This window comes from Aplidium turbinatum, chromosome 1 (genome assembly GCF_918807975.1).
Source record: "Aplidium turbinatum chromosome 1, kaAplTurb1.1, whole genome shotgun sequence".
NCBI lineage: Eukaryota > Metazoa > Chordata > Ascidiacea > Aplousobranchia > Polyclinidae > Aplidium > Aplidium turbinatum.
This window is the reverse complement of record NC_137472.1, coordinates 27,653,538-27,665,889: the sequence shown is the minus strand read 5'-3', so window position 1 is coordinate 27,665,889 and position 12,352 is coordinate 27,653,538. Positions and strand designations below refer to the sequence as shown.

General features: G+C 39.3%; 1 protein-coding gene across 1 annotated transcript in view; it reads left to right on the top strand.

Annotated features, from left to right (window-relative positions):
• The window catches only part of LOC145770633 (coiled-coil domain-containing protein 171-like), a 28,769-nt gene extending 16,417 nt beyond the window's left edge, over positions 1-12,352 (top strand). Inside the window, exons 17-31 of the mRNA XM_082582328.1 lie at positions 365-507; positions 857-958; positions 1,298-1,464; positions 1,868-1,999; positions 2,725-2,836; positions 3,172-3,268; positions 4,323-4,458; positions 4,795-4,958; positions 5,372-5,446; positions 5,792-5,937; positions 6,767-6,848; positions 9,464-9,523; positions 9,818-9,976; positions 10,766-10,929; positions 11,497-12,352. Coding sequence (XP_082438454.1) covers positions 365-507; positions 857-958; positions 1,298-1,464; positions 1,868-1,999; positions 2,725-2,836; positions 3,172-3,268; positions 4,323-4,458; positions 4,795-4,958; positions 5,372-5,446; positions 5,792-5,937; positions 6,767-6,848; positions 9,464-9,523; positions 9,818-9,976; positions 10,766-10,929; positions 11,497-11,569 — 1,812 coding nt within the window. The 3' untranslated portion in view covers positions 11,570-12,352. The remainder of the gene's footprint in view (positions 1-364; positions 508-856; positions 959-1,297; positions 1,465-1,867; positions 2,000-2,724; positions 2,837-3,171; positions 3,269-4,322; positions 4,459-4,794; positions 4,959-5,371; positions 5,447-5,791; positions 5,938-6,766; positions 6,849-9,463; positions 9,524-9,817; positions 9,977-10,765; positions 10,930-11,496) is intronic.

Sequence of the window (12,352 nt, the reverse complement as noted above, 5' to 3'; positions counted from 1 at the left end):
CTGTGCAACAGATTTTTCTGCAGATTCAGCTTGAAATGTGGTTTGCCAGTTTGGCAATTAGGTTAAGCGTGAAACCCCCGCAGTTGTCGAACATATGGGGTCGTCATATAATTTCAGTAAAATGTTTGCGTTACATCTGAGCCAGAAGTGCTACGGTTTTTGATAATATTTATGAGAACACATCAGGACAACGAACCACCGTATACGTATGGCAGCAAATAGGACTCCATGAAGCAAATGCCACACTCTAATAAGACTATATGCAATGCATTAAACAGCTCGGAGATACTTTAAAATAGTGGTATTAGCTTTTGTAATCACTTCTCATAAATGTTCTGTGGTTAAGTGACTTCGGCATATTTAGGAGCGTCAGGCCCTAGCAAGTGCTTGTGCTATTCTTTTTGGCGCCCTCTATCCAACATTGCGAGCTCGGGATGAACTGTCTCAGCAGCGCGCTCTGCTGACCAGAATCAACAACGATGGAGAAGTTTGTAAACAAAAGATGAGGTTGGTCCAGCCTGCTTTGTGATCGTGCAGTTTTAGTTTTTGAACCTGTTCATTGAAACAAATCAACTTCTCTATTTCGAGCTACATGTGTTTTGCGTTTTGTGTTATGCTTGACTTAGCGATCAGTAATAGTACACTACGTTGCGAAATATGTAATTATGTATGCACTGCACAGTGCACATGCTCATGCAGCACAACGGCGTTGTACAGTGTCAAAGCAGGTTTTTGTGTTTTTTTGCCAAGTAGCCAGTAATGATCAGGTGATCGTTTCGTATGGCACTTACACATTCAGCTCGTAGTTTTCACCCGGTATTTTGCATTGGTACATTTTATATCTCATTGTCACTAGAGCGTTGGTGGACACTTTGACTGATGAGCTCGCAAGGCCGGACGGAACCCATCAATCAACTGTCGCCCCCAAGTCATTCCGAGTTATACATCCCCTTATAAGGTAGTGACGTCATTGATTCAGAACTGTGTAGTGTGTGTTTGTGAACTTATGGTTTCACCTTGATTTTCACTTGCTAAAAGCCGTGACGTTGACCTGGCTCTGCATCATGGTGCTTTGACGTCAGTGTGTGCTTTTAGGTTGTTATTGAGAGATTCCTTGTAGTGTTTCTATTCTTGGTTGAACAATGAACATAAAGGAGTTGAAACTTCTAACTATGGTTCCAGGCTATATATTTATCCTGATACCAGTGCAAAATGGGCACATTCTCACTCTATTCTTCTCACAGCTTGCCCGCAATATCTTTATTACTGTTGTTTACAGCGCTCTTCTCCATTTCAGGTTTCGCGTTGGGGCGATTTGCGTCTTGGCGGCCAATCGACTGCGATCAATAAACGCGACCAGCAATGTATCGATGTTCACATGCAACGAGTCAGCCATCAGCAGCAGCAGGATTGTGGTGGTGGCTGGGAAAGCTGAAAAGACATCACCGAAACCTAAAACTAAAGGTATGGATGCAGTTTTAAACCAACGTGCGTTGATTATTATTGTTATATTTTTGTTTTCCTTTACATCTCACTGTAAAAATTACTTATTGATGAGTAAGACCTTTGCAAAGTCTTAAACGTCCAACTTTGTCTAAGTTGGAACTTTGAGGATGTAAAGATAATTTGATTTGCTGCCTTAGAGTCTCCTGCAAGGGGCACTGCAATAGGCCGCGTTGTCGGACTGCACAGCAAGCAGCCAAATACCGTTTTATCATGTGTAGGACTTATTTGACTAATTTGTTCGAAAAAAGCAGCTGGAAGTCCTCTATGGTCTTCCCGTTTAAAATCCAGAAGCAAAGGAAAACATTGAATTAACGTACATTCAGATAAAAACACAAAAGTTAATAGATTTTTGTGAACCCAGGTGACCTTCCTGTGAAGTCACGTTCGGACGCGGCAGTTGATTGGTTGTCGGATAGTCACGTGGTCCATGGGGTGAGGGACGCAACATGTGGTGTCGTGGATGCGGTTGCAAAGAATGCGGGAGATTCCTCTGGTTAGTGTGCTATTCCTTTATAGTAGTGGTGCCTTCTGCGAAATGCCATACACTTTGGTGCTTATATGAGTGACTCTATTGGCTTGGTGTTGGACATAGAAAGAAAATGTTCATCTTCTCGCTCTCTGCTGTAATTCCATGTTATGAGAGTTTAATGGAAGAACTTCAAGTTGCAGCAGAAGCTTGGGTTCATGATGTATTTTTACTTTAGTATTGTGTCAAAACAATTTGTGCCACAGTGGGAATTATGTGCCACCCTGGATCAACGGTATGCACGTGAGCTACGTGCTGGACTAGGGCAGTTCTCCATTCAGCGGCATTAAGTCCAGTTCGTTGTAATATTTGTAATAATCGCCAAGCAATTTGACTCCACTTCAACTGAAAACTTCACATCAATCTTTGCAAGCATGTCTGCATAAGTGGTTCGAAGCCATTGCAAGTTTGCGAAACTGTTTTAATTAAGGTTTCAAAGCTGCTTTTGTAGTTCGAGTATAAAGATTCCCGCAATCAATATAATATTGAAACGCTTTGCGTTTTATGACAATTGTAATTATTGTGAATTTCTCCACGGAGATTTCAAAATTGATAGAGCTTCAGTGGGTAGTTTGTCTTGTACCAGAAACTACGGGCTTATCAATGTTTTCACTTAAACCCGGCAATTTTCTTTTACATATCTTGATGATATGCTGGTTATAAGTTTCGTAACGAATTTCCGTTTCTGGCAGGTTATATGTCAAGAGCGGTTGTTAAAACAGCCAAAAACGCCTTCCTGAACTTAATGGAATGTACGCATTCCAGGTTCTCCGCTTTCACTGTGGATGCAAGGAACATACTCAGGTGGTGCTTCTTAACTTTTAATTGCATCTTTTTACTTTTTTATTAAAAAGATATTTAAAAATGTTCATTCAATAAAAAAATGTCGCCTTTACAAAGTTACCTGCAGTAAGTCGTGGTTGTTGGTGTTCGAGGCAATTACATTACCGGTCCAGAAAGTCATATTACATGCCCGTGCATATCATGCGGCGGAGAAGTAACCTGGTTTACTTAATTTCGATTTCCTGAGCGTTTTGTTTCCCAACTATACTTCATCTGTCATTGCAGAGCTGTAACATGCGTCTTATAATTATCGCTTGCAAAGAGCAAGGATACACAGTTGTTATGTTGTCTTCTAGGGAGCGTACATCGTTGTGCCGAGTACTTGCCGATGGGCTTGATAGGGTGATCCACAGCAAAGATCTGAGACCAGCTGTCAATCTATTCTCTGTTGAAGTGAGTTGGTGTTGCGTTTGTCTAATCACAACGTATCACCGGTGTGCGTCGGATTTGATGGTACGATAAATGTGCTCGACAACCAACTCATGTTGATTAGGGTGCATCATTTCCCTCGTTTTGGAATTTCAACTTGTTCCATTGAGAAATGGTGACCATTCCAGGTCAGATTCAACCAAAACTATGAGAGTCACCGGACCCCCTCTACCACCACTTCCTCACCCCCTAAATGTGGTTTAGTTAAATTGTTATCACGAAAACTAAACAAGGCAACCACATAGTGTTTGATACTAAATTTATTGCAGCTACTAGATTTAGTTCTAATATGCAAAGAAATTAATGTTTTGAAAAATTTCTACACACTTTATAGACAAAAGGTGTAAGAAAGTCTATAGAAAGCATGGACAAATAACGAAATTGAAACTTTGCTATACCAAAATAATAAACAAAAATAACTGCAAAATGCATTATCATTTACTTACATGGTCTTTTTCGTAACTTGGGCAATGGGCATGTTACATTTGCTTCTTTTCACTGATAGAAGAATCTTCAAGTTTTTCTACAGTATATATTTCGATGGTTGATAGTCTGTGGTAGGCAAATTTATTTCTCACTTTTAACAGTTACAAACAACAGTGGATAATTTTAGTTTTTCTTGTTTTATCTATGTATGTGTTGTTAATTTTTTTTTCTATATATTTTTTGCTATATATTTACATTCCTGTAGGGGGGAGGATCCGACAAGCCTAATATACTTTTTTGGTTGACTCTGACCTGGAATGATCACCATGTCTTAATGTCACTAGTTAAAATTCTAAAATGAGAGAAATGATGCACCCTAATGTGGATTGTGGATGCTTTGTACTTTTGGTGCCGTCGTGCTAAAAACTAGCACGAAGAATGAGAAAGGCTCGTAAGCGGAGAACCAACAATCCATGATTAACATTGAAAAGATTCACACGTTTGACGCAGGGAAATATGTTTTCCTATTCATAGTATTGAGAGGGGTGATGCTTGTGTCGATATTTATATGTTTCTCTGTTTTGTTTTTTAGTTTTCCTTCTCGGCTCTCCAAGGTCATCTGCTAAGCTTTACAGAGCGCCTCCATGCGGCAGAAGTAGAGAAGCGAAACCTACGAAAGCACGAAGCAGCATTCAAATCGACTGTTGAACAGCTGGATACTTGTAAAGGTATCCCAGTCAAGGAGCTTTTGCGTATTGGCAAATTGTTTTTATCATCTTCATCAGCCACTCTATTGACTAGCTTGGTACTGATTTTAAAGCTTGACCCAAGGAGGACTTGCCGTGTAGACGGTAACTTTTATTTCCCGAAGGCGCACGATATGTCGTGGAATAAATGTTTAATCATTGTATTTTTGTAAAAAAAAATGAAACGAAACTGAGTCAGCTTCACATTCTCAGTTTACCATCTTCATTTGTCCTTGAATGACTTACATTTGCTTTTGAAAAGCCGGTTTTGAGATCTCAAGCCAAGATGCTTTCTTCCAAATAGATTTTCTTTTACAGCGGAGTTGGAAGGAAACGATAAAGAAATAAGAAAGCTCCGAGAGAAAGAGCGTCAGTTGGTGTCGAAGAGTAGATTTGAGGGGGTCTGTGCAGAACTTGCTGCTACTTTGGAACGGGAGAAGAAAACCCAACAACTGCTTCGTGAACAAAACACCAAACTCCTGGTTCGTCTTGTTAAGCTTTCTAATTGCAATTACAATGATTAATTAAAAATGCAGTAATAAAATGATATGAAGTAATGTGTACTCAGTTTATTTTTCTTTTAGTCTTGAGAACGTACTAGTTTGTTGCTACTGTACTGCTAATTATTGTCAATTGACATAATACACGGTGGACTCCTTGCTTGGTGTAGTGGTAACTTCTTTTGTGTCTTGAATTTGAGCGAGAAGTCCATGATCTGGTTCATAATCCGATCTCACTGCGCGAAGCTGTCAGTTTACATAACATCAGCAACACTGTTTACTATATCTCCGTTTAACACGACGTTGATTTGATATGATGAGATGCCAAATTCTGTCGGTGCAGTGTATTGTAGTATGTAGGATTTAAGTAACTCTGCCTCGATGTTCCCACACAGGAACTGGGAAGCAAATACGAAGAGCAGTGTAGCAACGTCACTGACAAAGATCTGACTTTGACTCAGGCTGTGACGGTGAGTACCGTGATACCATTGGACATTTTATTTCTTGGTGGTTAGTTTTACATTAATCAATGTTGTTTAAGTTTATTCAGGTCCAAACAAAGCCATTTTTCCAGAAAGCGTCCTGGGGCATAGGCTTCCTACAGTAGAACTGACAGAGAAGTGACGACTTTTCGAAACCTAGTCGCTTTGTTACCGTCGCATTGCGATGAACATATGAACCGAAATGCCGGAATCAAGAAACTGTTTTACGTTAATTCCACAATGTTGGTGATGATCCGAGCGAGGGTGTGGACAACAGTTTTAATGCTGTAAACTTGTTCAGTTGTTCATCCGTATTTAAATCTTCAATCGCAGAGTTTGTCGCAAGTTAAAATCGACTTGAAGCGATGTGAACAGAACAAGCGGCAGATGGAAAAGCAAGTTGAAAAATTGCAAGCGGAAAAGATGAAATTGCAAAGTCATGTCAGTGAAGCTAAAGGTGCACTCAAGAAAGCTGCAGGGTGAGTAGCAGATGATTGGTTATGCCAAGTACTGTTTTTATTGTCAGTTGTGAAAGATCCGCCACCTTAGCAGTTTAGAAGTTCACGTTATTTGCGAAAGTCAGATCTCACCGTAGGTTCATAGCAAGCAAGCATTTCAACATAACAAAGCTTTTCAATTCAACATTGCTTAAAATACGTCTAACGTCAAAATAATGTAAATCGAATTGAAATTGCAAACTTGTATTTTACCACTTTACTTACATGAAGTTGTCCACTTGCTTGTGCTAAACACCCAAGGGACGCGAACACGAGGAACGTTGATTCTGTGTCGAATCCGATTGACAGAGACAATGACCTCCCATGGCCACCTGGAGATGCGGCCTGATTTGTCACATTTTGCAGATTTTGATTACAGCTACTGCTAGTGCTTGACTGACATTTTTTGAGATGTTTTTACTTTTTGCGGCTTTCTAATGACATAAAACTTTTTTGTTGCCTTGGAGAAGCAATAGCAAATGGGAAAAAGTAAGTTGAAAAACGCAAAATCAGACTGTTATTGAAAATTAACAGCCTGACTAAAATCTACAAAATCAAATTTTCTTTGTTTTTTAACATTTGAGGATGTTAAAACCTATTGTGTCATCTGGGGAAAAGAATAAAGAAAGCGTAAAAATCTAATTTTTAGAAAATTTATTTAAACGTTCGCCCAAAGTTAGAAAAACCTGGAAATTTTTGCAAAATGTGACAAATCAGGCCGTATCTTTAGGTGGCCATGGACCTCCTCATGGTGTTCGGAACGTTTCTTGTCAACTAGGTTTGGAGTTGCTAAGGTTAATGATTGTTGCAGTGAGAAGACTTCCATCGCTAATTATTTCGCCAACGTCGAGCAAACCTTGCAGCATTCCACCGACGAAGATGTGACTGAGAAGGTGACATACTCAATATATATATCACTCTAGGGTGTCCCACTTTTAGGCGACTTTTCAGGAAAATTAGGTTCGGGTCAAATTCTGAATGGATTTTCGTCACTGATTTAAAAAATGACGTTATTTTTTTCATTATGACGTCATCTTGATGTGCCAGCTAGCGGATTTTTGCTATTTTGGCCTTATCACGAATATGGTAAGAGCTAGAGACTTGGAACTTGCGCCAAAATGACCGGAAGGGACGATTTCCTATTTGTTGTCAATACAATATGAAACGCTAACTGCTAACTGCAACAGAAAAGAAGTTATTTTGAAAAAACATGTTTTTGCTCATTTTTGGACAAAAAAATGAGAAACACGGCAATTTTGCTACAGTGATGCTGTTATTTCGATTGTTAAGTTGCTCCACCTTGTTTAGCAATTAAGTACAGTGGTAGTAGTAGTGGTACACACTCTTGAATGTCTCTTCCATGTAAATGAGATTTATTTTACACACGCAAAAAGCTTTTTGGAAGGCAAAGTGAAAGGCCCTAATGCATACGAAGATGGTGGTTTGATGAAAATAATTAAGAAAATATCAAAACTTAAGCCCCAACATCTGAAAATCCGACAATATTGTAAAGTTTCATCACAGCTATAGCCGCAAATCATTTAAAAGCCAAGATCTTATGGTTTTCTGAGCACAAGAAAGAAACTATGATTCATCTTGTCGGACCATATGTGTCTTCTTGCTATGGCAGTTCATTTAGTGATGAATGTTCTAGAAAATTTGAAACCCCTACTTTTTATCGTCAAGAAAGGGTGTCCCATGCGCGTTGAATAACAACAGCGAGTGGTTACTTAAGATTGCTGATTTTTGGGTATTGTGTTGGGCTTCAGGATATCCCTAAACTTCAACGTATGGTTTCTTTTATTGTTTGTGTTTATTTGCCAGCATTTTTAGTCATCCATCTTAAACCTTCCGCTGCTGAAGGTCCCTCAATTGGTACTGCTTACAAGAGATTTATTACTTGCACATAAATCTGTGGATGAACCAGTATTCAACGCTGTTCTGAAACATTTCGTTAAGCATGCATCCCAATGGTTGAGCCCTAAAAACGTTGCTTTAAGTTCTCCACGCTGAAGCTCCGCCTTTTGCTGCTTATGCGGCAAGACAGAAAAGTTTTCCAAGAAACGTTGATATCGAGCAGACTTTTGAAGCGTGACAACTTAAGTGATTTTTTTCTCCAAAGAAAGTAAGATGGCTCCACGCATTGCATGTTTTTCATCTCCATCAGTGTTTTTGCGTATGATCAACAACAACTATCGAGGAACAGAGCGCTTTATTGGCAGACTGAAACGGGTTGTGAACGGCTTGATTCGAGATGACCAAGATGATTTGGCCAAAACAGACTTGCGCATTTGTGCTGCTTTGCACAGTATGGTGTGATAAATAATCCCTTGAACTGTGTTGTGTTGTTGAATGGTGGTTTTGTTTCATAGATCTTTGAACGAAATGATCAAGGGTTTAAAGTTAGCTGGTATTAGTAATTGCAATATGCATGTAAAAATCAATGCTGAGGTATATAATCAATTGTAAATACAATATGCTAGACTAACTACCACTGTACTTAATTGTTAAACAATGTGGCGCAGCACAGCAACTTAACAACCGAAATAAAAGCGTCACAGTAGCAAAATTGCCGTGTTTCTCATATTTTTGTCCAAAATGAGCAAAAACATGTTTTTTCAAAATAACTTCTTTTCTGTTGCAGTTAGCGTTTCAGATTGTATTGACAACAAATAGGAAATCGTCCCTTCCGGTCATTTTGGCGCAAGTTCCAAGTCTCTAGCTCTTGCCATTATCGTGATAAGGCCAAAATAGCAAAAATCCGCTAGCTGGCACATCAAAATGACGTCATAATGAAAAAATAACGTCATTTTTGAAATCAGTGACGAAAATCCATTTAGAATTTGACCCGAACCTAATTTTCCTGAATAGTCGCCTAAAAGTGGGACACCCTAATATCACTCAGTATGTCTCACTGCATATGATCGTCGCTGTCTTATGAGTTATTTTGAGGTCGAGGGTTTATCCTGAATATCACCAACAATGTCCAACATGGGGTGGTAAGTTTCCCGGACTACAATGCAAGGCTGCTGGAGAGCGGCCAGTCTGCATCTTATTAACTTGTAGTAACTTTCATCTCTGTACATGAGGATGTGTTATTTTTTAACGATTTTTGAAATAAAAAATGGTTGGGGTTTAATCAGATGGGCTTTCGGTCACATACGGCCAATCCAAAATATGTTTTTGGTCGAACGAGTTTTAGAAGGTGCGCAGCCCCCCCAAAGTTTGAAACATCTAAGCTTGGGAAAATTTGCAGGAAGTATGCGCAGTTGCGCACCCTCTAAAACTCGTTCGATCGAAAAATATTTTGGATTAGCCGATCTGATTAAACTCCAACCATTTTTGATTTCCAAAATCGTAAAAAAAATGAAACACCCTAATGTACATTTATTATATGAAATGATCTTGTGGCTTGATCTAATTTCATCACTTTAGCGTATTTAGACTTAAAAATAATGTTGAAATGATGGAAATGATCAAACGTTGTCAACACTGACCATTCTCGCAGCTTCGTTTGCAAGGAGATGAGGTGTCGGTCAAGGCTGGTCCTGGATTGAAAGCAGCGAAGGTAGGAAGTGGTTATAATTTACTTTTATTGAACAATATGATTCAAAACGAATTCTAACTAATTTACATCGATTAAACGGGTGGTGGTGATGTAATAAATAAATTTGTCTCTTTGAAATATGTCAGAATTCCTGATAACCTATATCTTTGTTATATCTTATAAGCTTATACCTTTATTAGTATATACCATTATACCTATACCTTTATACCTAAAATTAAAAATGATTAAGAATGATTTAAATCAGGTAACTTCATTTGTTTTTCAATTAATTTAATAATCTTCATAAACTTGTAGCGAGCTGTGCAATCATTCGTGCGTGTCCAGTCGAGCGCAATGACGCGTATCAACAACCTCGAAAATCAGATCGGTTCCTACAGGAGCCACATCAGCTCCTTGAAGAGGGAACTGCACAATGCTTGCCACCGGGAGAGCGAGAATCCACCCGATCTTGAGGTATGCGTCTCGTATTGAGCTTTCGATCGTATTGTAAAATGTGGCAGATCCAAGTCAACAAATACAGTGGTTCCTCGTCTGCAGACGCTTCGATATCATGTCATTCCGAGCGCTGTATTTGTATGGTACATGGGCAGTGCTTTTATCATGATTTTGTTTTTTCATTATGTTGCATGTTTTATGCACTATGTCTTTTACTCGCTCCACTCCTGTTTCCCGTTTCTATTTCTACGATGGTTGGATGCCAGGGAATGTCTATTCTGTTTGATGGCATTTCTCCATACCACCCGGTCCTGAGGATCGAAGGAGACAAAATCTGCTTCACACAAATCTTCCCAGACGTTATCGCGTCCACGTCTCTTAGGATGTCCTCAAGGGTTACTCCCATGGACGTCGAAGAACTGAATTTTCATCGGCCTCGCGTCTTCTTCCATGCGTTGCTCGTGTCCGTACCAACGCAGTCTTTTCGTCTCATCACATTCTTCAAGATGGATATCAAGTCTGCATCTCAACTTTTCCATTTTTACCTGGTCAGAAAAGTCACATGAATACTAGATTTTGAGCACTCGCTAATGACTCGGCCCCTGTAATTGCCTCTGTCAAGAGCACCACCTTTACTTTTATAACTTGACGATGATGTCAGACAAGTTCCATTCATCAGATACTCGCTCTTCTCGCATAGTAACATTTATAAGCTCGTCATATCTTGCATTATTTCTATACCTGCGTCACTGATGTCAACTTTATTTAATATGGATTTCAATTTAATATTTAAACTTTTCTCAACAGTTTTCTGACATGCCGACTCGAGACGACTTACCTCACACAACACCCTCTGGTGGTCATATTAGCACACTTTATTCACCGTTTGGTGGCGACAGCGAGTTCAAACCTCTTCAAGGCGAAGTTGTGGAGCAATCTTCCTTTTTGGAACCACTAAACGGCATGACGAAGTAAGCTTGAAAGGTTTTTGTTTTGTATTAAAACGCTTGTTAAACAGCACCGATAAAGCACGTCGAGATTATTGTTTAATGGAGTAAGTCCACGTTGACAATAATGAAATGTTTTTCTATCTTTTGGCTTTATTATTGCCACACTGATTGATTGAGTCTTTATCCTCGGACTGGAAAAGCTTCCTTGAGAGCTTGATCCTGGCAGTTTCGCATACTTGTAGAATGTAGAGGCTTTAAACCACTGTCGCAGGCCTGGTTCCCGTATTGACAGAGTGCAGATTCCGATTGTTGAATTGTTGTTGCTGGGGAATTATTCCATCCATTAGGTGCCGCTGAATGGAAAGCAGTTCTTATACGAAGGTTTTCCAGCAAACTCCGCCATAGCCTTCTGGTTGGATGATCAAAAATAATTTTTTATGGTTGATTTTGTTATATTTGAAACCTAGAGCTTTCTGTCAGAGCAACGAGCTTGTTTGATTCTTATTAAAAATCCTTCGTTTTTGCCATGGCGCACATGAAGTGGGCTGTTCAGTGTTCATTCATGATAACTTGTATGATGCGACGCAGGAGCCTTCATTCACTTCCCAGGGCGAAAGAAAGCAAGATACGAGATCTGACCAGCACCTTCAAGCCCGCATAGTCCACCATCCCTCCATCCGTGCTGACTTTAACTTTCTTAGATAGATCGGACATGAAAATCGACTTTAAAAATATATTTCATTACTGAGAGGAGTAGAAACTGATCGTTAGTTCGTGCTTTTTAACTTTTTTTATCGTCACATAGCCTACTATGGCTGCTACTATGACCCCCTCGAATGTCATCGTGCCGGTTCCGCTTGAGTAACTTGTCGAGGCTTTTGTCACCAATCAGCGACTTGAATAGTTTGAAATACCGTCCTGAAAGATTATAAAATTTATCTTTTAGGCTATGTCTCTACGTGCATCGGAACATCTTAGCATTTATTTCTTAGTTTTATTTAAAACATTATTATTATTTTATAACGAATTTTGACGTAGACTAGTCAATAGTCATGGTGCATAGTATTTGACTCTTACGCACGCACGTCATATTCTTGAGATGCTTTGTGATGATTGAATACAACAAAGTGGTTATTATTTATACTTGTTCCAGACGGTTGTTCGCCTAATCAAACGTCATATAAAAACCGTTCAAGTCTACTACTGAATATTACGTCATGGAAATTCCTAAAACATGAGCCAAAATTGCGCCATCGTTCGTAAGACCTGTGTCAAACCTGTTGAAACCGGTTTAAACATGAAATATTGCGTCACGAACTGCTGACGTGCCTTTGAGTTATCACAAATTTTTCTGATTCATTCTCGAAGTTGTTTGTTGGAAGTCGGTCGCACATTTAACTGGTTTATTTGGTGCTTGCTAGCTGGACAAATTCTCCGTCTTTTA